General features: G+C 44.0%; 1 protein-coding gene across 3 annotated transcripts in view; it reads left to right on the forward strand.

Annotated features, from left to right (window-relative positions):
* The window catches only part of TRIM29 (tripartite motif containing 29), a 45,626-nt gene extending 29,228 nt beyond the window's left edge, over positions 1-16,398 (forward strand). The window contains exons 5-9 of one of the 3 annotated variants that reach the window (XM_053367339.1): positions 5,075-5,161; positions 6,680-6,772; positions 10,583-10,684; positions 10,921-10,997; positions 15,481-16,398. In XM_053367339.1, coding sequence (XP_053223314.1) covers positions 5,075-5,161; positions 6,680-6,772; positions 10,583-10,684; positions 10,921-10,997; positions 15,481-15,543 — 422 coding nt within the window. In that variant the 3' untranslated portion in view covers positions 15,544-16,398. The remainder of the gene's footprint in view (positions 1-5,074; positions 5,162-6,679; positions 6,773-10,582; positions 10,685-10,920; positions 10,998-15,480) is intronic. The other 2 variants (XM_053367340.1, XM_053367341.1) reach the window with 2 other exon arrangements.
* Positions 16,399-23,537: the final 7,139 nt, after the last annotated feature.

Below are 23,537 nucleotides of genomic sequence, written 5' to 3' on the forward strand. Positions count from 1 at the left end.
CAGAAATTAAGCAAGAAGTGGGAGAACAGTGTACAGCCCCTTGAGGTTCTTAGAGCAGAAGGTGGGATATAAATTAATTAAATAAATAAATGGACAATGCAGTGACCATCAGTACATAGATCTTCAATTAAACATATAAATTAATATAAGCACCCAAGATTTCCAAATAGGTAACCACATGAAATTGACACCTGTATGAAATATGTTTGCAAGTAGCCAGGTCTGTGAGATCCTCAGACCATAGAGGGTGGGGATATATCCTCAAAGTATAATTCTCCTATCCAACACAAGGGCTGATAAGGGGCTCATGAAGCACAAAGTTGTTTTGCTCTGTAAATGACTTGCTTCCCTTTGTCAAAACCGAACTGACTGCCAATTCATTTCATCCAAAATTATCCTTTACAGCACAAAAGGGAAATCGTCCATTCAGATGTCAGTGTTAAAACATCCATGGCATTTTGTTTTGGCTGCAGTTACATTCTTTCCCTGCTGATGCTGTGAAACTGTGCTGTGCAACACAGTAGTTCTTAATCATTGCTTATAATTCATGTAATTTCTGGCCCCATGAAAACTGCTGACAGTTGCGAGATGTATTACCCACTTTTTAAAAAAAAAACCCAACCCAATAATGTTGGGAATATAAGGCCTTAATCTGTTTCATGTCTCAGATACTTATCTGTAAAATGGAGAGAATATTTCTCCACATCACGAGGAGTTGAGAAACCAAAAAATATGAATTAACTCTTGGCAGCTCCCAGTCCTGAGAACCAGATAGATGCCTAGATAGATCAACACTGGGCCTCTAGACACAATCTACTTTGCCCAGGGCAGAGGGGCTGGCATTTATGTGCGAGTAATGACTCTCACCACCTTTCCGTTTGTGTTGGGAAGATGAGGAATCAGAGAAAGGCTTCTATCGCAGGGAAAGGTCTTTGATGTGGCTCTTGATGAAGGTTGCTATGGAAACCCCAGATCTTTATCATTTCATTAAGATCTGTATCAAACATGCCTCTGTTTGTTCCTTGGCAAAGGGTCTTACAAATCTCTCTAGGCTTCAAACACATCTAACGTGCCAGAGACATGCTGGAACACTCTGGTGCAATAATAAGATACGAGGAAGCAGATCAAACATAGAACTGGGCTGAGTGCAGTCATGGGTACAATCTAATCTAGCTTCCTGAGCCAGCATTTTAAAATACCCCCAATTTAAAACTGAAGATCAAGAAGGGTGCTAGAAAGGGAAGGAGGCGTATTTGGGCAACATGTGCATCAGGAACAACAAACCTGTGGCTTTCTGGATACTGAGGGTCTCCAGCTTCCATCAAGGTCAATGATCAGAGATGATGGGAGCTGTAGTCCAACAAGCAACTGCTGCAGGACCATGCATTAGTTTTCAGGACAGATCCCACACAAATCAGCAAAAGGCCAAAGGGGATCTTGAACCGTAAAGAAGTATTAAGCCTCTGGAATCAGTAGCACAAGAAACATGGTTAAATACATTTAGATTCTCCAAGGCATGTCCAAAGGCCTGCACTGAAGGGACCTTTTGCAGTTGTGTAGGAAGGGAATTTCATAACTGCGGGGCCACCACTGACAAGGTCCTGTGCTTGTGACCTTAGTAGACTGTACTTGTGGGCCTCTGCAGCTGATTTTAAAATATGGGGTGCAGCTCATCTGAGTGAAGGTGGTCCTTGAGTTAAGCCAGCCCCCAAATGTTTAGGACTTTTAAGTAGGGGCTAGGAACCTGTGGCCCTACAGATGTTGAACTAGAACTCCATGATCCCTGACTGGGGCTGAAATCCAACAGCATATGGATGGCTATAGGTTCACCACCCTGGTGGACAACCCTAATGGGTTTATTTTATGCTCTGTCAAGAGGAAATAGCAGTCTATGACCCCAGGGAGCTTACCACCCACAATAACCTCATCCCAAATCCACAGGAGCCAATATTCACACAGCCTCACCTTTCCTGTCTGTAAAATGGTGACAAGATTACTGGCCTGCCTTATAAGGCTGCTGCAGCAGTTGATGAGATAATGTGGTCAAAGCACTGGGAATTTTTTTTAACCCACCCCATAAGTATATTATTAGTACCAGGGACAAACTAATATATGAGACATAAGTTCCATTTATGAATTTTCCATTGCCACTGTGGATAAGTATATCTGTAGTGCTATCCATGTGGATGGATCTTTGCAACACATAGTAGTTGCACTTTTAGTTAACCCATTGAAATGGATGAACCTATGCTAATCATGTATTTTATTCTGTGAACCACCCTGAGATATTATGATGAAGGGCAATATATAAATCTAATAAATAAATAAATAAAATAAATCATTTCTATTAACTTCAGTGGGTCTACGCTGAGTAGGCCTAGGACTGTCTATAACCCTATGGTTTGTTTTTGGTTGTTGTTGTTTTACTCAAAGCAGTATTGAGGTTCCCCAGTGTGTTCCCCCATCACAAACCATTTCCATTTCCACTGACTGTAGAAGAGGAAAGCATACTGATGATTCCCCCTCTGCAATTAATAGTAGCTTTGGAAAGTGAGAAATTTATGTCAGGAAAATGAACCCAGTTTGGATCAAGGCATGATGAGTGGCTTTTATAAAAAAGGAAAAGAATTTGGAAGCTGTGTTCAGGGATCTCCCACATCACATTAAGCTTAGACTTTATTAGACCAAACATATCTTCCCATGTTGCTTCTTAGTGAAGGTTATGGAAATTGCTGTTCTTTTTGGATGGATGTAGAGCCTTCTGCATCAAGAGAATTTATACTTTCCAAATAAATGACCAGGATTATTTTTTCTTTCCCTGCTGGCAAAGTATTCAGAGACTTGGGCCACATCCCTAAAACCACCACCACAACACAAATAATCCCCTTTTAACTATGCCGCAGGATGAGGGAGAAAAGGGATTCAGTTTGCATTTAAAGGTGAACACACTTTCTGAAGCAGTGCATGAACCAAAACACACCCATCCTTTGAAATTCACACTTCTCTGAATTTTGCATCATAATTCTCCACTCAAGTAATATGTACAAAAATACATACAGTGGTGCCTCTGGTTACAGATTTAATTTGTTTCGGGGTGCCGTGTGCACCCCGAAAAATCTGTAGCTAGAGGCGCCACTTCTGCACACGTGCGCAGTGCGATAGAGCACTTCTATGCATGCGCACGTCATGCAGAGCACTTCTGCGCATGTGCGAGTGGCAAAACCCGGAAGTATACACTTCCAGGTTTGCCGTGGCCATAACCCGAAGATTCTGTAACCTGGAGGTTACGCAACACGAGGTACCACTGTATACTGGAGTAAAATGTGCATAGGAATGCATGTATTTGTGGAAATATCATCCAACGCTCCCACCATCATATTAAGGAAAATTGCTTTGCAAAATTGCCTATATTAAAGGGGAAAGGCATACAAAAATATGTATATTGAAATAAATTCACACTATAATGCTGGTGAATGTTCATGAGGGCTTTTTTTTCTAATGGCAAACTGTAGAGAATTTAACTTAGGGTTGGAAAAGAGAATCCAAAATTGCCAGAATCACTAATTTACCCTTCACATAATAAAACCAAATTTGAAAGGTACTAAAGTAGTAGGGTTTCTTTTTAAGAAGTCATGTGTCCAGTTTAGGAGAGAAGGGTTGCGTCATCCACCTACACACACCCAAGACAAAACTTTGTTTGCTCCACCCACTTCTGTTCTGCAAAAGAAAGGGGAACTTTAACACCTGGTTCTGTAAGTGGTGTCTCATTCAGAGATGCTACAATGCAATTTTCACAGCTGGCCAAGTCTGTGGGGAGTTGCAAAGAGTGCAGATAAGTGGATGCCTCCTCCAGCAAGGGTTGGAATAGCAGAGAGAAGGCAGAAGGAAGGGAACTCTGCTGGGATTGATAATAGATGTTAGTAGGTGGTCATAAAGTACAGGTTAGGTCACAAAATGCCAGCTTCCGTGAAACATGGTTTCCTCCCAATCAGTGGGATTTCTGCATGGGGACACTCATTAGATCACACAGGGCACAATCAGATGCACTTCTGAGTTTGAACCATTGATGCTTCCCAGTGACAGATGCCCCAATGACAGCCTAGAAGAAAGACCTGAGTTTCCCTTCAGACTCAGCTTTGCACATCCTCTTTAGCCATTTCTGCATAGTTTTGGCTAAGCCAAGAGAATGGCTTTTCTTTTTTGAATCTGAATGCCACATTCCTTGGTGGGCAACCTTCTCAAGGACTGCAGACCCTTACCCTTGTATGACAGGTGATATTTGAGTTTGTTGGTGTTTTAACCTGAGCCTGCCTAATTTTCAGTTTCTAAATCAACCTGTTTGTCAAAATGAAGCTTTGAAATGTGGGGATTTTGCAGTTCAGTTCTCCAACTTCACAATGCACTAGATTAAGCAGCTGCATCAAAACAAACTTATTAGTGAAAATAACCAACAAAGATGCATTTGAGTAGGGGAAAATGCTTGGGGAAAATGGGCACATGAGTCAGATTGGCATATATAAATGCACTTTTTATAAAGTCATACTAAGAGGCTGGTGAATTTTCACTAGGATTTTGCTGCAGAATAACCACAAATTTCTGCAGAAATGTGGAGGACTGAATTTAAGGCTGAAAAAATAAGAAAGTGAAAGAACCAAAACTGACATATCCTTCTACCCTGACACACACTAACTTACACCTCTTGATCCTCCGTCCAGGCAAGCAAGAGGAATTACAACAATTCAAAGGCACATTTTAGCCAGGCAAAATAAGTCAAGGAGGTTGAGGGTCCTGGCTCCTGACTTAAGGATCCCCAGCTCTCTCAAGAGCCAATAACCAACCACAACCTTTGCTCCATGTGCCGGGTACATGCAACTCAGCCCTTGATCCTGCTGTCATCAAGTAGCAAACATCTAAATGTGTATCACAATCGCAAAAAGATCTTTGTGTACCTGATAAGTCTTCTGGGGTTCAGCTTCTCAGTCTAGATCCAGGGAGCTACTCCTTATTTCTTTGCTTTTCCCTTCTTGTCTTATGGTTTTTATCCCCCCCCCCCATTTCTGCTATGAACTTTCAGGCGATCACCGCTTCATGATGAACAACTACTCTGACTGGAACCAGCCAGACAGCATGAAGAGGTTCTCCATGTTCCTGAATCCAAAAGGTATGAAGCAGAGTCTAGCCAAAATTACCTGCCTGGTTACCAGTTTTGTTGGTGTGAGTGTTGTGAACTGATACAGCTTTATATATCAACCATCCCAAATCTCCAGGTCTTGATGGACCACAACCCTCATCAGCCCCCAACCAGCATAGTCAATGGTCAGGGGAATGATGGAAGTTGGAGTCCTCCAACACCTAGGAAACACAAGCTTAGAGAAGGCTGTTTTATACTCATGGAAGGATCTGTGTTGTTTCAACGTTCAGCACCCTTCCCCCCTCTTGCCATGTACTTTTTCTCAAGGCCATTTTCTTTCCTCTCCTGTGTCCCCCTGGCTTCATTTGCCCTTAGTGCCATTTCATCTGATTTGTTGACTGGCAACTAATGATTTTTCATGGAATGCTAGAGTTTTTGGAGTCCTTTGGAGGCCATCTAGTCTAATTTCACTGTGCGGTGCAGGAAATCCAGAGATCAGGACTATCCTCAGCAACAGGTAGCTGACCACCCTCCGCTCAAAAAACCTCCAATGAGGGAGAGCCAGGTCATTGCCTCTATTGTTAAATTGCTCTTAACAGCAGGAGGGTTCTAGTATTGTTCAACCAAAACCTACCCTCCTGTAACTTAATCCCATTACATTCAATCCTGCTCTATGTAACAGTGGAGAACAAGCAACTGGAATTAGTGAATAATTCTGAGCAGGTAGTATAAATTCATTCTTTTGATTCACCCCTGTGTATTTTACTTTGAACATTTCACAGTAGTAGAGAATGAAGCGAGACTTAAATGTCCTCTTCCTAACCCATTTGGAGGCCTAGATGGCATATAGAGATGATAAATAAAGAAAACCATTTCTTTTGAGGCTATTTCGAACTTCTGATGGCTCTCGAGCAAAGAGCAGCTTAACCTGCTCCACATCTCTCTTCCAAAGCCAGAGTCCCGACATCCCCAAGACAATCAGTCTGAGAGTGAGTGAGTAAATGAATGTAACTAATGGCTACTCAGGGAGAGCTTTGGGTCATTTGGCTCAAAAGCTCCTTTGGTGCACTAAGGAGAAGGATGGACAGTTTCATTCACAGGCTGAATTCTTTCCCCTGCTATGACTGGGTACATTGTTTCTGATTCTAAATCTGCTGATTGGATTGTTTTTAAGATGGCAACACAGGACAGATCCTACTGGTGGGAGGGAAATGTTGTGAACCTGCTGCATTCCCTCTTCTCCAACCAATAACCAAACCAATAAGCAAAAGTTTAAGAATGCTAGAGGGAGGTTTGCATAAAGTGCCTATATTAGTGAAAATAGCATACAAAAAATGTAGGTGTGCATTAGGGGAGATTGTGTGTGAACTAAAATGCTGGTGAAAATTGAGGACTCCCCCCCCAAAAAAAGAAATAAGTGCAGAAATTGTGCCAAAATGAACTGAAGACTGAAACTGAAATAGACAGATAAGTCCACCCCTAGCAAATCCTCAGTCACCTAATTTGTTTTCATGCCAACTAATTCCTTAACTCAATTCTCTCATCTAGGAGGAAACTACAACACCAGAGCCTGGGAATTTTCTGCCTTGCAGACTGCAGAGGAATCCATTACAGCAGGGAACTCTGCTTACTCCCTGAAAGGTACTACTCTTCACACCTTCAATGCTGCCGCTGGTGGTGCACCACTCCACCTTACCCTGTCAATTCCCTTTTACAGAGTTGCTATCTTTTCATTCACCCCTGGGGCCATAGCTTAGCAGGAGAGCATCTGCTTTGCAAGCTGATGGTCCCGGGTCCAACCCCTCAGTGCCTTCATTTAAAAAGAAAAAGCATAAGCTAGCAGGACCTCCCAAAAGCCACTGCTGCCCAATGGTGGTGATTTAGAGCCCCAGAGAGGGCTGAGAAGGTCTGGCAGGCAGTGTGGAGTAGAAAGTCAGGATGGGTTCTTTAGTTAGAATCCTGAAAATTAGGACAGTCAGGGGTAGTAGACCTTTGAGGACCTCAGGCAGAACCCAACGAGCAGAGGAGTTGTTCCAACAAGAGCACTGACTCAACTGAGCCCTTTGATGCTCCCTAGGCATGACAGCTCATCTCAGGCTCCACCCTCCTGCTGAAGAATGCAAATCCTTAAAGGGCCTGGAGCACAACACACCCTCACCTGCCCATGACCTTGAGCTAGACACTCTGCATGTGTTAGCAAGCAGACCCATCGGAATGCAAGGACTTTAGGGATGAAAATGCACATCCCCAGAATGAATCAGGCTTGGGGCTGATATTCTCTACAGGTCTAGATTTAGAGGTCTTGGGTCCAGCAGTCTTGGGCTTGTGGGAAGGATCTCTGGTTGCTGAGCTAAGACTCAATGTCTCCGTGGTCAATGCCATTAGGTTTTCACCATTTGTACCTATGTCTAGGTCAGAGCTGGACTTTGGATCATTAGAGTAGACCAGCCTTCCCCAGCCTAGTGACCCAAAGTTCTTTTAGACTCCAACTCCCATCAGCTGCAGGCCGCATTGCCAATGGTCAGGTATGATGGGAGTTGTAGTTCAGTTATCTGAAGGTCCCATAGTTGGGGGAGGCTGGAGAAAACAGTCTTGGTCATGCTCTTTCTCCAGCTATCCACTGGAAAAGAATGGATACATTCTCTTATAATACCAGAACTTGGGGTCATAGAATCATAGAATTGTAGAGTTGGAAGGGACCTTGAGTGTCATCTAGTCCAATCCCCTGCAATGCAGGAATCTTCTGCCCAACGTTGGGCTCAAACCGTGACCCTGAGGTTAAGAATCTCATGCTCTACTGACTGTACTATCTCCATCATCCTACAAAGATGTCTATTGGAAGATTCATGACAAAAAAAGGAAGTACTAAGTATTTCTTCACACAGCACATAGTTAAACTATGAGGTTCACTCCCACATGGTGTAGTAATGATGGCTGTAATGGCAGTTTAGACAAATTCATGGAAGAGTAGGCTATCAATGGCTACTAGCTACACCAACTATGTTCTACATCCGCTATCAGATGCAATATGCCTCTGAATACCAGTTCCTGATACTCACAAGTGGGGAGAGTGCTGCTGTACTAAGGTCTTTCTTGAAGGCTTCTCATGGGCATCAGGTTGGGCACTGTGATAAGGAGATGCTGGACTAGTTGGGCCTTTTGGACTGATCCAGCAAGATTCTACTTATGTTCTAAGATGAAGCAATGATCTGACACAGTATAAAGCTGCATCATTAACCCTCAGAATATGAGCTATGGAAAAGTTTCTTGCATGGATGTAAGATGAAAGGATCCATTCACTTCTCTGTGTTGGTCTCCCATTGGCACCCCTACCTCTCCTCCCATCCCAAAGTTGCGACTTAATTTGGGGACCAACTCTTATTTCTTTTACACAACCAATCTCTGTCCGTTACATGTTCTGGTATATATACTGTATATTCATTATTTATTGGGAACAAGGCAGTTTATGAAGACAACATGCATACTCTCCCCCTTTCTCTTGTTTCCCCATGTCAGTGTAGCATGGTTCAGAAATTGAACATGCATGGAGAAGGGAGCAGAATTCTGCTCATTTACTCCATACACACCTCCAGGGCCATATTTAAGTGCATATATGCATATATGTTCTGTCTGCACAACTGGGGATCTATTCAAATGTCCCACAGTCTTGTAGATGGAGCCTGCCCATGTACAATTTGTACACGTTGTACTCTATCAGTTATCAGAGGACCTTCTCGGTAGTGGCCCCCTCCATGTGGAACACCCTCCGATCAGATGTCAAGGAGACAAAGAGCTACAGAACTTTGATAAGACATCTGAAGGGAGCCCTGTATCAGGAAGCTTTTAATGTTTGACATTTTATTATGTTTTTATATGTGCTGGAAGCCACCCAGAGTGGCTGGGGCAACGCAGCCAGATGAACAGGGTTTAAATAATAAAATCATTGTTATTTATCATGTCAGTTATATGTTGGAGTGGCCCCCAGTGGGAAGCAGCTGACCTGACCTCCCTGCGGTTGAGTTGCCACTGCATACTGGAATGGAAATAGAGAAGGGCGAGGTGGCAGTGAGGTTGGTGGGCTGGAAACAAGCCAGTCAAGCCAATCTGGTGCTCTTGCTAGTGAATTTGTATCATGCTGACCCCTTCCCTCCCTCCCTCCCAGTATGCAGCAGTGACTCAGTGGGAGGACGGTCAGGCAAGCAATGCAATGCCCCTGTGCCATTCACTACAGCAAACTTGCTCCTTGCTTCAGGTCCATTCAGATGAACCTGTAAATACTGGTGGGAGCATCTCTTGGTGAGTGCACACTGCAGTTTGTTACGGCTCTGTGCAAGCAGCTACACCGAATCCCTGCATCACCATTTAGCAAACATTACACGAAACAACACCAGGAGGTGGCAAAGACAAATTACCACAAAGGATCCTTCCAGGGCATTGTAAACCAGACCTTACTGTGTGAACGCATCCATAAATACAAGTCAGTGTGGCCCAGAGCAGGATACGCAGAGAGTGCAAGATGGAGAGGCCCTGTTCCAGCAAAGCCTTATGCACAGCTCTGCACAGGGTAAAAATTCAAATTGAGAAGGATTTTTTACAGGAATGTGCAAGCTAATTATGGTAATGCCAGAAATTAAAGCTAGCACTCAATTAAAGAAATCTTAGCCAAGTACACACATGTGTTTTACTCAATTAATTGATAAATAATTGACAACAAGTGGATATATTTGCATATGGATAAAAAGAATAGTTCTGAGGAAGAAGCATCCTTATCCACTTTTTAAATGAATCACGGATATGTCAGTATGTCAGTACAGGGGTCATCTCTGAAGTTTTCTTTCCTTTGAAAGAGAGAAGATGGGAGGTGCTTCTTTTAAAACAGTGCTTGTCTTCAGTTTTTAAAACAACTGTTATCACCACCGTCATCTGTTGGACAATTTATCAGAGACACCTCTTTAGTTGTTAAAAGTGTTTTTGAAAAGCAATTAACCTAACTGATTAATCAATTAAATATTGCACTTTTAGTGGCAGAAATCTTTGCAGGATGAAGTCCAGGACCCATTTATTCTGCATCACTGGAAAATTTGAGGAGAACTTGGCATCAAGGTTCATGCCAGTGAAAGCCACAGAAATTTGTTTCTTATCCATTGTTTCTTGATTCCAGTAGAGTTCTTCTTGCTCTCAATCCTGCTTTTATTGAAGAAGCGACACCCAAATTGTGGGCTCTCTGCTCCCCCCCCCACTTCTTAAAGAAGTGTGTGCCTCCTACTTAGTTACTCCTGCATTGGAGCAGATTCATCCTGTCTTTGTGCCTATGGTAGCGACTATTGCTGATTCCGCGATCTGCAGTCCTGGCGCAGAGGCTCACAGGATCTGGCCAAAATGTGCAGAGATTTGTGGAGAGAAGCATTTCCTACTCCACCTCAATGTAATGTTGCTTCTTCTATTTTCCAGTGGGCAATGGGACCAAGATGCCTTATCAGTTCCCCCCAATTGGCCAGAGTTCACCGGGAGATTTCAGCAAGCAGTCCGACGGGAGCCTCTATACCAAGAATGGTACTTTCAGGGCTTCTATGAGTTCTTCCCCCTCTACCTTCATCCTCTCTTTCTGTCTTTTCTCTGGGGAGATATTCATTCCAAATGCCCCAGTCTGACCTGGCTGCATTGGAATTGCTGTGCTTTTCAGTCTTATGTTTAAACAAGGTGTCCCTCTAACTCTGGAATGCACCCAGCGGCATGCAAGGGAGGTTCTTCCGGGAATAATAACCACAGATGCCTTGTGTCTCCTCCAGCTTACCCTTCCATTGTGAGGCACCAAGCCACTAAGGTGCAACCTCAGACATGGAAGTCCTCCAAGCAGAGCATGCTGGTAAGTCATTAGACCTGCGCTTTTCACACCTTCCACCCAAAAGTCCTTCTGGGCTGCAACCCTAACCCTACTTACCTGAAAGTAAGCTCTGTTTAACTGAGTGGGATTAAGAGCATAAGAACATCTGTTAGGGAGTCTTTAATCATAATTCCTGAATTGCAACGGGTTGGACTACATGACCTCTGCGGTCCCTTCCAACTCTACAATGCTATGTTTCCATAAGAAGAGTCCTGCTGGATGAAGCCAAAGGCTTATCTGCAGTTGGGCATCCCGTTCATACAGTGGCCAACCAAATGCTCTAATGGGAAGCCCATGAGCATAACCACACTCTTCTCACTTGTGATTCCCACCAACTGGTATTCAAAGTCACACTGCCTTCAACAATGGAGACAAAATACATGCATACGTTGCACTGTAAATCGAGGACAGGGGAAGAATTCCCCCCGTCCATTTACTGTTATTTACAGAATTTCCATGCCACCTTTTTCCAACACGAAATCTCCTAAGAAACACACAGTATGACAACCACCATCATCAACCATCAGAAAGTGTTGTTGCTATAGCTCTAAAAAATGCAACTGTTCCCAAAACAATACACAGATAAATGGTCAAGAACAGAGACAAATGTGCTAGTTGTCCTAGCTTTTGAAAGGAGCAAGCAATTATTCACCTACGTCTGAGAGGATGACAGGGATGGAGTCATGCGGGTCTCTGGTGGGAGGGCATCCCAAAATTCTGGAGCTAACTGTAGCCTTACATTGGTTGACAGCATAAAATATGGGCTGCTCCACCTCTTTGGAGGAGCTGGCTGGCTGGTTAAATGGCCCTCATTCTATTTTGTAGATGTTGGCTTCCACAAGGGAGTGACAAGTCTGTGTCCTCTGGTCAGGAGGGCTCTGAATAAGCTACTGGTGCTTACCCACCAAGAAGGTAGCCTGACCTTCGTCTGAGTCCTCAGCTGTGTGCTGCAAAGCCCTCAAGTCATGGATTTCCCAAAGCGGTTTCACAAGAATACTAGTTATCAAATAGGGCTATAAAGTGATAAAACACCAGCTCTGGTACAATATCCTACCTCCCCCCTGCTCTTCCTCACGTGCTTCACATCTACAGAGGAGAAAAGGACAGCACGATTCCATAGACAACTCAGGATTTAGAGAAAGTGATTAAGGAGGATCAAAGAAAGAGATAGTGGCTAAGCTCTGTTGATGAAGAGAATCTTGATTGTCGGCTGTTGTTTTTAATAAAAATAATTAACTGCGTGGCATCCAGAGAGAAGGCAGGAGGCTTGCAAATTTCACCATTCTTGGAACATGACAGTTTGGCCTAAGCCTTTCAAAATTATGAATATATATATATATATATTTAAGCTACTTGAGAACACTGACCTCCACAGCCTGTATGAGGTGGAACCTTTGGCCCTCTTGCCTGCCTAACTGTTCATATGGATAGGAGGGATGGAAGGGACATTGCTCAGTGGTGGAGCATCTCATTTTCATGCAGAAAGTCCCAGGTTCAGCCCCTGGCATCTCCAAACAGGGCCAGACAAGACCTTGCCTGAAGCCATAGAGAGCCACTGCCAGCTACTGAAGACAGTATTGAGCTAGCTCGGTGTTTCCCAAACTTGGGTCTCCAGCTGTTTTCAAACTACATTTCCCATCATCCCTGACCACTGGTCTTGCCAGCTCGGGTTGATGGGGGTTGTAGTCCAAAAACAGCTGGAGACCCAAGTTTGGGAAACACCGAGCTAGATGGATCATTGATCTTACTTAGTATAAGGCAGCTTCTTGTGATGGCTCCCAGGGGATGGAGGTGTTTTCCCCTGGTTCAGATGCCTGATCCAATCACCCAAGTAACTTTTTCTGACTCACCACAAGACCCCACTGATTTTGGGTGGAGTGTGTTGGGGAATAAATTAGACACAGAACTGTGTAGTGGGGCAGAAGCACCCTGTTGGGGATGGCAACCAGCCCATTCTTGCTTAGCAGAGCAATCATTTTATGACTGGAGTAGGGGGGCATTAATCTCCTCCTCCACAAATCTGCATGGGTATGTCCTGTGTGTGTGCAAGAGAGTATGTGAAAAAAGAATGTGGAGTAATCACATATGCTTTGGGCAATGCCTGCCACCGGCTTCCTGGGGATTGGCCAGGGTTGAATGCAATCCTTAGTGTAATTTGCTAGATTATCTGGGCCATTTTCATCTCAGTTGGCCACCCAAACTGGGAATATGCTCTAGAGCCTCCTGCACCTCCAGAGGGAACTACAGCTTGTTCTCAATTGGGCCTGGAGTCCAGGAAGGACCGCAGCTCAGTGGCAGAGATTCTGCCTAGTATGCAGAAGGTTGTGGACTCAATTCCCAGTGGCTGAAAGTTGAAAGGCCCTGGAAGTGTGTTATACTGAATCAGACCTTTGGTTCCTTTAGCTCACTCTTTTCTGACTGAAAGTGGGTCTCCTGGGCTTCAGATGGGGAGCACTTTCAGCTCTGCCTGGTGATGTTGGGAATCATATCGGCTTGCAAAGGATGTGTTTCTCACCTGAGATGGATCCTGCTTGATCTTGGAGCTGCCCCTGTTGCTAGAGTAGCTGGCATCTTCAACTGACGGGCTTCCAAGTTTTAAGAATATACAAAGCTGTTGTATGCTGAATCAGGACCTTTGTACAGCTAGCACAGTCTTACCTACGCTGAATGGCAGAAGCTCACCTGGGGATGTTCCCAGTCCTATCTGGAGATGCTGAAACAGGTTACAGCCCTAGCAACTGCCCAGCTCTACCATCTTCCTGCACTAACGATGCTAAGTTGGCCTTCTATGTATATTCAGCAGCTAGAGCCATTTGGTCCTTGAATTGCAGTTATACCCAAAAGCAAACAATCAGGCTGATAAATAAAGAGCATTAAATGTCCCAGAATAGATGTACTTCCACTGGACTGCCGAGACTCGGCAGGAGCTTTTATGGTCTACTGGGCCAATAATCCTGCTTTTAAAGCTGCTTTAAATATGTATTTGAGTAATCCAGTCCTTAGAAAAAGGCCTGTAAACATGAGTCCTAGCAGCCAGCGGCACGGCTTGAGGAGGCCTGTCCCACCAGCCCATTGAGGGTTATTTAAAGGGTAGCTGATTCCCCTCTTTAATTAGGTACAAAATTGGCACCATAAAGCAAATGGCTTTAATACTCCAGGCAGTGCTGAACAGCAGGAACTTGGAGGGAGAGTGATGCCGAGTGAAAGGGCAGGTGGTTCCTGTCCACTACCCATTGCAAACACTTCACAATCAGCATAAATCTTTTTTTAACCAGCTGGGTTATTAGGAATGCTGCTAATACAGTGGGGTTTGCATCTAACCACCTCTCTTTAAGATAGGAAATTCACTGGATCAAAAAATTTCAAAAATGAAAGACTGCTGTTACGAGCAGGAATGGGTTTATCTGTCATTTTCAGTTTCTCTTGATTTCTCATTCTTCCAGTTCTAAGTTGAGTTCTCCACACTGCCACAACAGTTTGTGAATATGTATATCTTTATTTGCAAAAAAATTTCTCATGATTCATACACATAATCTCCCAATAGACACAGATTTGTATGCAATGTTTCTTAATCTATGCACTTTTGCAAAGCATTTTCTCCCCATATACTGCATTTTTTCCATGTCATTTTCAAGAAATGTGCATTTATATGCATTTTTGTACACATCACTTGGCTGGAGAACTGCATTGTAATCTTTAGAGAAATGCAATTTTCAAAGGATGTATGTGTTTTGCTTCACATATTGTTTTGGAAAGTATTCACTTTTAAACCTGGACTGAATCAAATTTCACGAGCCATCCCTTGTTACCATTTTGATCCAGTTATTTCACATTACGCAATCTGGCTCAAGATTAACTGTAACAGATCTTTGTCAACAACTGTCACAGTTACAACAATGCATCTCGGAACCAAGCCTTGTGAGGAATGGTTGAAGGAACTGGGTATGTTTAGCTTGGAGAAGAGAAGATTGAGAGGTGCTCTGATAGTCTTCCTCAAATATCTGAAGTGACAGATGGACGATGGAGCAAGCTTGTTTTCTCCAGAGGGTAGAACCTGAACCATTGGATTCAAATGACAAGGAAAGAGATCCTGACTGAATGTTATAAAAGTTTCTGCTTTGACCATGAAATGGACTCCTTCAGAAGGTGGTGGACTCTCCTTCACTGGAGGGTTTTAAAGAAAGGTTGGGTGACCCTCAGTCAGGGAAGCTTTAACTGTGATTTCTGCACTGGAGGGGTTGAACTAGATGACTCTGGGGGTACCTTTCAACTCTACAAATCTATGAGTCTATGATAATAACTTGCATACACAGGACCTTATAGAGTTTGATGAGCTGTCTCTCCTTGCAATTCCATTTGGCAAGGAGGAGGGCAATGGGTATCAGATATGCAGAAGGCAACAAGTCTATCCATCTGCTTCTTAATCTAAAATCACCCTGTGCTTTTTCTTTTTCTCCATTTGCAGTCCCACTACCGCCCCTTCTATGTCAACAAGGGCAATGGAGTCACTTCTAATGAAGCACCTTGATCCTAGACGATTACAAGAGGAGTCTGTTGTGCTAGGAGAGGAAGAACATATGAAAATTTTCATGGATGTCTCTACTGCTGCTGCTGTATTAACCATGCTGTTTTAATCTTTTTTCTTTCTTATTTTTTTGTAATGGATGGGAGGTGGAGAATGGTGCTCTAGGAAGAAGATGCAGTAGTGCATGCCCCATTCTAGGAGGGAATGAAGACCGTCTCCCTAGCTGTATTAGGGCACCGTCATGTTATTCTTGGTAACAGCTTTTCAGCCCCTGAGAAAATAACCCCAAATGCAAACCTAGTTCTATAATGCATCCCTTTCCCCCTACCTATCTGCTTAGCTCATGCTAGGTGTCTAGTAGGGAAGATGAAATCTGAGCTGGGCATCACTTTTCTTCCCATCAGAAGGTCTGTGCCATGCCGCTGGAATTCTCAGCATAACCACTATTGCTTTCATCCAGCTTTCTGTTTGTTATAACTGCACCCACTCCCATCGGATACGCCCTGTTGACTTTTAATGGAGGCTCTTGCTGTGTAGACGCAACCCCAAAACCTGTTTGCTAATAACAACAGCAATAAAAGAAAAAAACCCACAAACTTCTAACAATTCCTTGTTGCTACTTAACCGGGCATGGGCTGTGAATTGATAGGCAAAAGGATCCATGGTGGCCCATTGATACATACTCCCTCCCTCCAGCCATCCAGCTTCTCAAATTATAGAAGAAAGTGGGCGAAATCTATCCTGCTAATGGAAGATTGATTAGATGTCTCAGCTATTCCCTTCCCCTCAACCCTCTGATGATATTGGCTGATATGCTCTGATTCACTTGTTTTGTTTTATTATCTAGAAGAAGAGTTATTACTGGAAGTTCTGAGATTTATTCTTACAATGCTACAACGGGACTCTCTCTCTCTCTTTCTCTCTCTCTCTCTCTCTCTGTGTGTGTGTGTGTGTGCATGTGCACCTACTGTTGCAAACTGAATCAGTGTGAGGTGAGAATCAGGGCAAGGGTGTTGCTATGGCTTGTACCGTCCTAACCAAAGAGCTACAGTCGTCATGGGAACCATTTCACCCAGTCCCTAGAATTGGTGCCCAAGCTTGCAGGCCACTGGCCATCTCCTACAAAGTCCCAAGAGCCTCAATCTTCAGTGGAAACTGGACACATTTTAAAGCATTTGGGCTCTTCCTTTATGGGTTCAAATAGGCCACAACTTTATTGGGTACAGATGTGAGCAGTTTGGCTTAGGCATTGGGTGAAGTCAGGCTATATCTCGACTCTCACCTGTCTGCAGGAAGTCCATCTAAGGCTAAACGACCAATAAGGGGAGCCCTATGACTTACATCAAATAGAGGCACCCCGAGGGGTTCCTGTTGGGGTCACGGCATGGCCCTAGCCCATGTGCAGGCATTGGACAGGATCCACACCCCTGGATCCCTTTAACAGGATACCCTTATCGAGGAGGGGCAGGTGGAGGCCAAAACCTCCCCTCCATCCAAACAAAGGCTTACTCAATGCCTAACCTCACAAAGTTGTGACGATTGCTACAAGGTAGGCAAAAACCCAATGGCTGGTGCCAATTTACCGAGTGGAAAAAATTCCTATCCGGCCCCAACAATATGGTGGTTGACATAGCAAGGTCATGTCAGAGCAAAGCATGAAAAGAGGGCAGCTGGGTTGGGAGATCCGGCAAAAGGTTGAGAGAGGAGAGGAGAGGAGAGGACCCCAACCACTCTGTGGTTAAATTTCCTGTGGCCATGCCCCCACTGGTCTGATTGGCCAGTGGGGCCACACTGGGCATGGCCCTGCCCAGCACCCGTGTCACAGCTGGGACAACACCAGGTCCCCACGCTGGGTCACTGCAGGGGCCCGGATGGCTGGACACAACACCGCCCACCAAAAAAGGTGAGTGGACTTATTGTTCACACCTGTTCTTTATACCAGCTTGCTTTCCCCCCGCCTGATACCTGGAAATATACACACTCACTCACAAAAACACACAGAGCATCTGACTAACAGAGGTCACATCTTCTGCATGCTGAAAATTACCTTGTAGCTAAGCCCTCTGCAAAAGGAAGCAAGACCCTCCCCGCTTAAACTACACTCTGCTCTTAAAGCAGTGCTTTAGACTTTTAAAAGTTTGTGGTGTGAAAGATCTTAACACCAGGACCCCTTATATTCTGGGGAGTTCTTATTTTTTGAAGAAGAAATGTTCCAAAGTGCAGAAACTGAGGCAGGTTTTAAGAAGTCTGAGAAATATGGGGGAATGTATAGATACAGATGTATTTCACTGAAAGGGAATTTAAAGTATATAGTTCAACAAACCCCCTAAGGACCATCTTGTCTCACTTCTGAAGAGTTCCTTAGAGGGGGAAGCACCTCTCATCCAAGGTCCTATTGATACCATCTGTAGAAAAAGATTTTGTAACCTGCTGAAGCAATTTTCTCTGTTGCCCAACCTGTTCTTCCCTGACAACCACCCTGAATTTTGTTTGTCACAGTTTTGGACTGTTCTTGCTTTGTTGTTGCCTTCATTTCAGGGTGAAAGTTCTTTAAGGTAATAAAATTCATTAGTGTTTAAAAAAAAATAAACAAACAAGACAGAGAAAGAGAGAGCTCAGAGCAGGTTGCTAGATCTCATGATAGTGACTGATTTGTCTTGTTCTATTAGTGCACTATGAAGCCTCCCCACCCCACTCAATTCAACATAATCATTTTTTATGTTGGAAAGAATGCCTGTAAGTTATCCATGAAGATGGCTGGAGAGAGGCCAGTTAAGAACAGGCTGGTGAGAGCATCACATCCAGGTTTCCAGTGAGCAAGAAGGACATGCATTACATCTCCCCTCCCATTCCATAGAGACAATGCAGAATTTTATCATTTGCATTCCTATCCACATTTCTGTGTCCCAAAGAAGTCAATTGAGGCTGCCCCTCCTTAGCTATCACCACTGAAATAAAGCCACATAATTGGGGATATGGATCTATTGCTAACCTGTGGGATGAGGCATAATGCAAGCAAAACACATTTGCATCATCACAGTGTAAGATGGCAAAATAGACTACCTGAAGTCTTGTTCCCCTTGTAATTGCTGCCTGAAAGTCCTCATGCATTTGCAATTTGTTCCTCGTGGTGTTGATGATCTCGATTAAACATGGTGGATTAGCTTGCAGGAAAGAGGGAGCTTTTGTAAGACCAGTGTTGCTTCAGCTGGCAAAGCTTATTTTGCTTATTCCCAAATGCTTTTTTTTAAAGGTGGCACTGAGAGAAAAAATGCAACACTCCAGGTGAAGCTAGAGCAAATAAGCAAAGCACAAGTGGCAGACATGACCTGAATGGATGGCTCAATTGGTTAGAGTATGGTGCTGATAATGACAAGGTTGCAGGTTTGATCCCCATAAGGGACAGCTGCACATTCCTGCATTGCAAGGGGTTGGACTAGATGTTCCCCAGGATCCCTTCCAATTATTTGATTCTAAGAATGCAGTGTGAAAGGAAATCAAAACCAGCTGATCACCAAAAGAGAGTGTGCTTTGCAGATCCTCCTTTTAAACTCCCTCCTAGTCATCTGCATATTGGAAGAATCCAAAGCAACAACTAACCCAACAACCCACTGCAGCCAAAATGGTCCTCTTCCATAAAGAGCTCTTAATTTGAGCTTGTTCCCCTCCAGAAAATGGTTCTAGGGCTGAACCTCAGACTGGAGGTAGTAGTGATGAAGTCAACAATGCCTTGTATGAAGAGTGTCTTGCTAACCAGACAGGACAGGCAACTCCACACATCCAGGGCCCCCCCAAAAGGTACATAAATGACTTAAGGAATTCATAACAATGAAATTAACAAATTAAGAATTAGTAATAATAAAGTCCTGGCTGAAGAGGGCTGGCCGTAAGGCAGGCCTGATCCACAACCAGCAGGACCTCTTTAGGGATCCATTCCTGGTTGCAAAATGAGAAGCAAATTATCAGAGGGAGGGGAGAGTCTCAAAGGAGCTAGCTTAAAAGGGCTTGTAATTTTATTTTTTTTACAGATTTCTGTCCTTTAAATTTGAGGTGTGTGTCTCTGTGTGTGTGGTGTGTGTGTGTGTGTGTGTGTGTGTGTGTTGTCACACTGTTTTGCCTTTTGTTTTACAACATTCCCTGTTCTGGATGATATGGCAATTTAGAGGCTTTTTGAGGCGGAGGTGCTGGTTTAAAACACTAATAGTGACAAGTTAATGTTAATTGACTTCAAAAAGGAGGTTTATGTAGACGACTTTGCTTTGTAAATGTCCCTGAAAATAGAACAGTAGAACTTAAAAAAAATAAAATAAAATATTGTTTTTCTCCATTTGGAATGATTTTCCCCCCTCTTGCCAGATGTTTCATTTGTACAAAAATTCACTCCTGCTTCCGCATAAACCTGTGCTTGCATCCCATGTGCATACAATTTAGTTTTCCTTCGTATGCAGTGAGGGCTTGGCAGGAATTCTCTTACAGGTGGCGTTGTGTTATAATGTTTTAATATATCTTCTTTTCTTTCTTGGCCAAAGTGGCAGAGGTGCTTTCTTTGTGGGGAGGGGGCAGTGAGGCCGTACCCTGTTGGTGAACAATGGGGGAGAGCAGAAGTGTGGCGATCACACAGGGTCCCCAGACGTTTCACTGCCTATTGATCCCTGTGCCACCATTTTATTTCTCGCTGCCCCCACCCAGGCCCTACCTGGTACAATACTGAGTCCAGTCAGGGTTAAATTGGAACATAAACTTCTGTTTATTTATTGCAGTTTAACAAGCGTGTGGCTTCATAAACGGTATCGGTCAATTACAATCATGGGGTGCCTATCCAGTCCTATAACTTCCACTACCTGCTCTCACTCACTAAACCACCTCTCAGATATTTACTTGTCTTCCTAGTCCATAACTGTTCCTGACTCAGCTTATTTCGCTACACTAACTCAACCCGCCCACAACTCTATCCCAATTCACACCCACTCCACCCAACTCCTAACAAACTCCTCTCCCAGAGCTGGTTTTATAGTCCCACTGACTCCACCCCCCTGGGTCCTGATTGGGTAACCTGTTTAACTATTTCTCCTCCAACACTCTCATATGTTAACATCACAAGAAGTAAAAGCAGAAAATTCATGGGCTGTAGAGTCCCATTCTGTAGCTTCCCTCTCCAGTGCAATCTTGTTGCTAATCTTCTCTGCATCTAAATGTTAGACCCAGTCAAGAAAATAATAATGGGTATAATTTGACACTAGGCCTACTCAGATTAGAACAACTGAAATGAATGAGCATGAGAAGTTAGAATAGCTCAGTTGGTTAGAGCGTGGTGCTGAGAACACCAAGGTCGCAGGTTTGATCCCTGTATGGGACAGCTGCATTGCAGGGGTTTGAACTAGATGATCCTCAGGATTACTTCCAACTCTATAAATGCACCAACCCACACCCTTTTGACAGCATCTTCATCTGCAGGTGCATTACACACAGGAACACAGGAAGCTGTCATAGTGAGTCAGACCAGTACTCTATCTAGCTCAGTGTTCCTGCCATTGACTACCAGCAGCTCTGAAGGGTTTCAGACTGCAGTCTCTTCTCCTAGCCCTACATGGAGATGCCAGCAATTGGACCTGGAACCTTCTGCAGGCAAAGCAGATGGTCTACCACCGAGCTCTTCCCTAAATATAATATATTACATTACGAGCAGGAGGCCACATCTATTCCCATGCTGTGTAGAAAGTGGTGTTTTGCTTTGTTGTTTTCTTCAGATCAAGCTGCCTGAAGGACACAGGAGCAGATAGATAATTTAACAAATTCTCAGAAGACTTAGAACTGTAAATGGCGACTGGTCACAATGGCTGCATCACCTCCAGGATCAATTCTGGTTACTAGTCACTGGATCATGAGCAGGAGAGGGCTATTGTGCTCATTTCCTGCTTACGGGCATCCCAGAAAAAGCATATGCTTAATCACCATGAGAACCAATTTGCTTCATAGATGTTTGCCCTGATCTCCTTATGTACTTAATGGCTCCAACCATTAAAAATAAGAACCACTTGTAGCCCTTGGAAATGATTTGCTTGTTTTGTAAAGTTCAGGGCTCATCCTAAAAATAAAAGGTTTCAAATATTGCATTTTGTTCTCAAAGGCAAGGAAACACTAGAAAGGGGGGAGAGAGTTTGTGAAGTGAGTGATCAATATTATAACCTCCTTGAATATCATCTCATAAGAGGAAGATAGGGGTTGATTCCTTTCTGCTTCTTTATGTGTTCCTTGTTTTTTTAAAATATATTGTTTTGAAACTTTGCCTATAATGAACTGACGGGTCAGAGCTGTTTCACGGAGAGGGGCTTGAGAGAAGATGGCTATAAATTCTCCTCATTTATCCTACGCATGTCGGCTTATTGGCTCTTCCCCATCCATTCCGCTTGCTGCATCCATTACTGTTATTACTGTGATTAAAAGGCAATCAAAGGAAATCTTCTCCTATTCCTAAAATGGCTGCCAATGCTTTGCTTCCAGCTCTCAGAGATGCAAGCAAAGGGTGTTTCAGGCAGCAGCTGCTGACGTATTTCAGTTTCCAGGGAGGAAGTAACAAAGGAAATGCAGAGTTTAGCCTGGTCTGGCACACAAGCCCTACTCCTGAGGAGAAGGCTGTCAATGGCTGCTGGCCATGATGGATATAGTCTGCTTGCACAGTCAGAGGCAGTTATGCTTCTGAATGCCAGTTGCTGGAAGCCACAAGAGGCGAAGGTGCTCTTGTGCTCAGGTTCTGCTTGCTGGTTTTCCACAGGCATCTGGCTGGCCACTGTGAGAACAGGATGCTGGACTCAATGGGCCATTGGCCTGATCCAGCAGCCAGGTTCTTCTTATGTTCAGGGCGCCACTGAAATTTGAAAGCCCAAAGTCTGCCACTGGCCGTAGATCTTCCCTTGTGATGGCTGCCTTAGGAAAATCTGGACCCTGGTGGGCTCCTAGCACACTTCAGCTCCTGGCAAGACAGTTGTGTGTGTCTGTTGCCATGTTCAGAATTCAGCATTCTGAGCCTGGAGGGGTGGGGTGAACTGGGAAACGTATTTCCTTCAAAAGGGTTTGCTTAAAAAAAAATTGTCCCATGAGACTTCTAATGCCAGATAACCCCAAGATATTCTCTGAAGGCTCAAAAGATTGCTGAGCATATATTTGTAACAGTTTTGCCAAAGTTTGGATTGACTGGGGTTGGAATGGGAATGTTTCTGCCTGGAAATTCTCAGCTGCAAGAAAAACCAAGCACCATTACTCTGGGAATCGTTTCTGAAACTCAGAATATGAAATTAAACACTCCAGTGCATGCAGGTCAGGAAGATGCCCTGGGAATCAACATTTTCTAGGTCACCAGAGAGTTCTGTAGGGACAACAGCCACCCTGGGAATTGCATATCCCAATGCCTCGTACACCTGGGACGCCATCAGCAAGTTCAGCACAGGCACAAGGAGCCCTGGGACATTTATTTCCCAGGGTAAGTGACATCCCTACTGAGTACTTGGTTGTCCTGGAAAACTATTCCCAGGTCTCTAGTCCCTGGCACCCTGTCATTTCAGTATTACATATACCTGGGAGGACCGGGTGTCCCACAGAGATGTCTCCTGATCACTCTAGCTGTTGCCCCACCACTACCAAGAAAATTTTGGGTCAAGAGCAGAGGGCAAGGCTCAAGGGTTAATGAAAGGGAGGATGGGGGTGGGGTGGGGGGACGTAATTGGTCATTGAGAATAAGGCAACATTTCCTAATTCCAAAATTCCATTGAACTTGGTTGGGAAAGGAAAGCATTTTCCAAAGGAGGGAATGGAAGGAGGAAGGAACTCACATTATCCAAGCTCAGTTCCTAATTGTGTCAAGTCAGTCGCTGAATACAGTCGTACCTTGGCTCCCGAATGCTGCAAACCCGGAAGTGAGTGTTCAGTTTGAGAACGTTATTTGGAACCCAAACATCCAACGGGGCTTCTGTGGCTTCTGATTGGCTGCAGGAGCTTCCTGC

This window comes from Podarcis raffonei, chromosome 15 (assembly GCF_027172205.1).
Source record: "Podarcis raffonei isolate rPodRaf1 chromosome 15, rPodRaf1.pri, whole genome shotgun sequence".
Taxonomy (NCBI): Eukaryota; Metazoa; Chordata; class Lepidosauria; order Squamata; family Lacertidae; genus Podarcis; species Podarcis raffonei.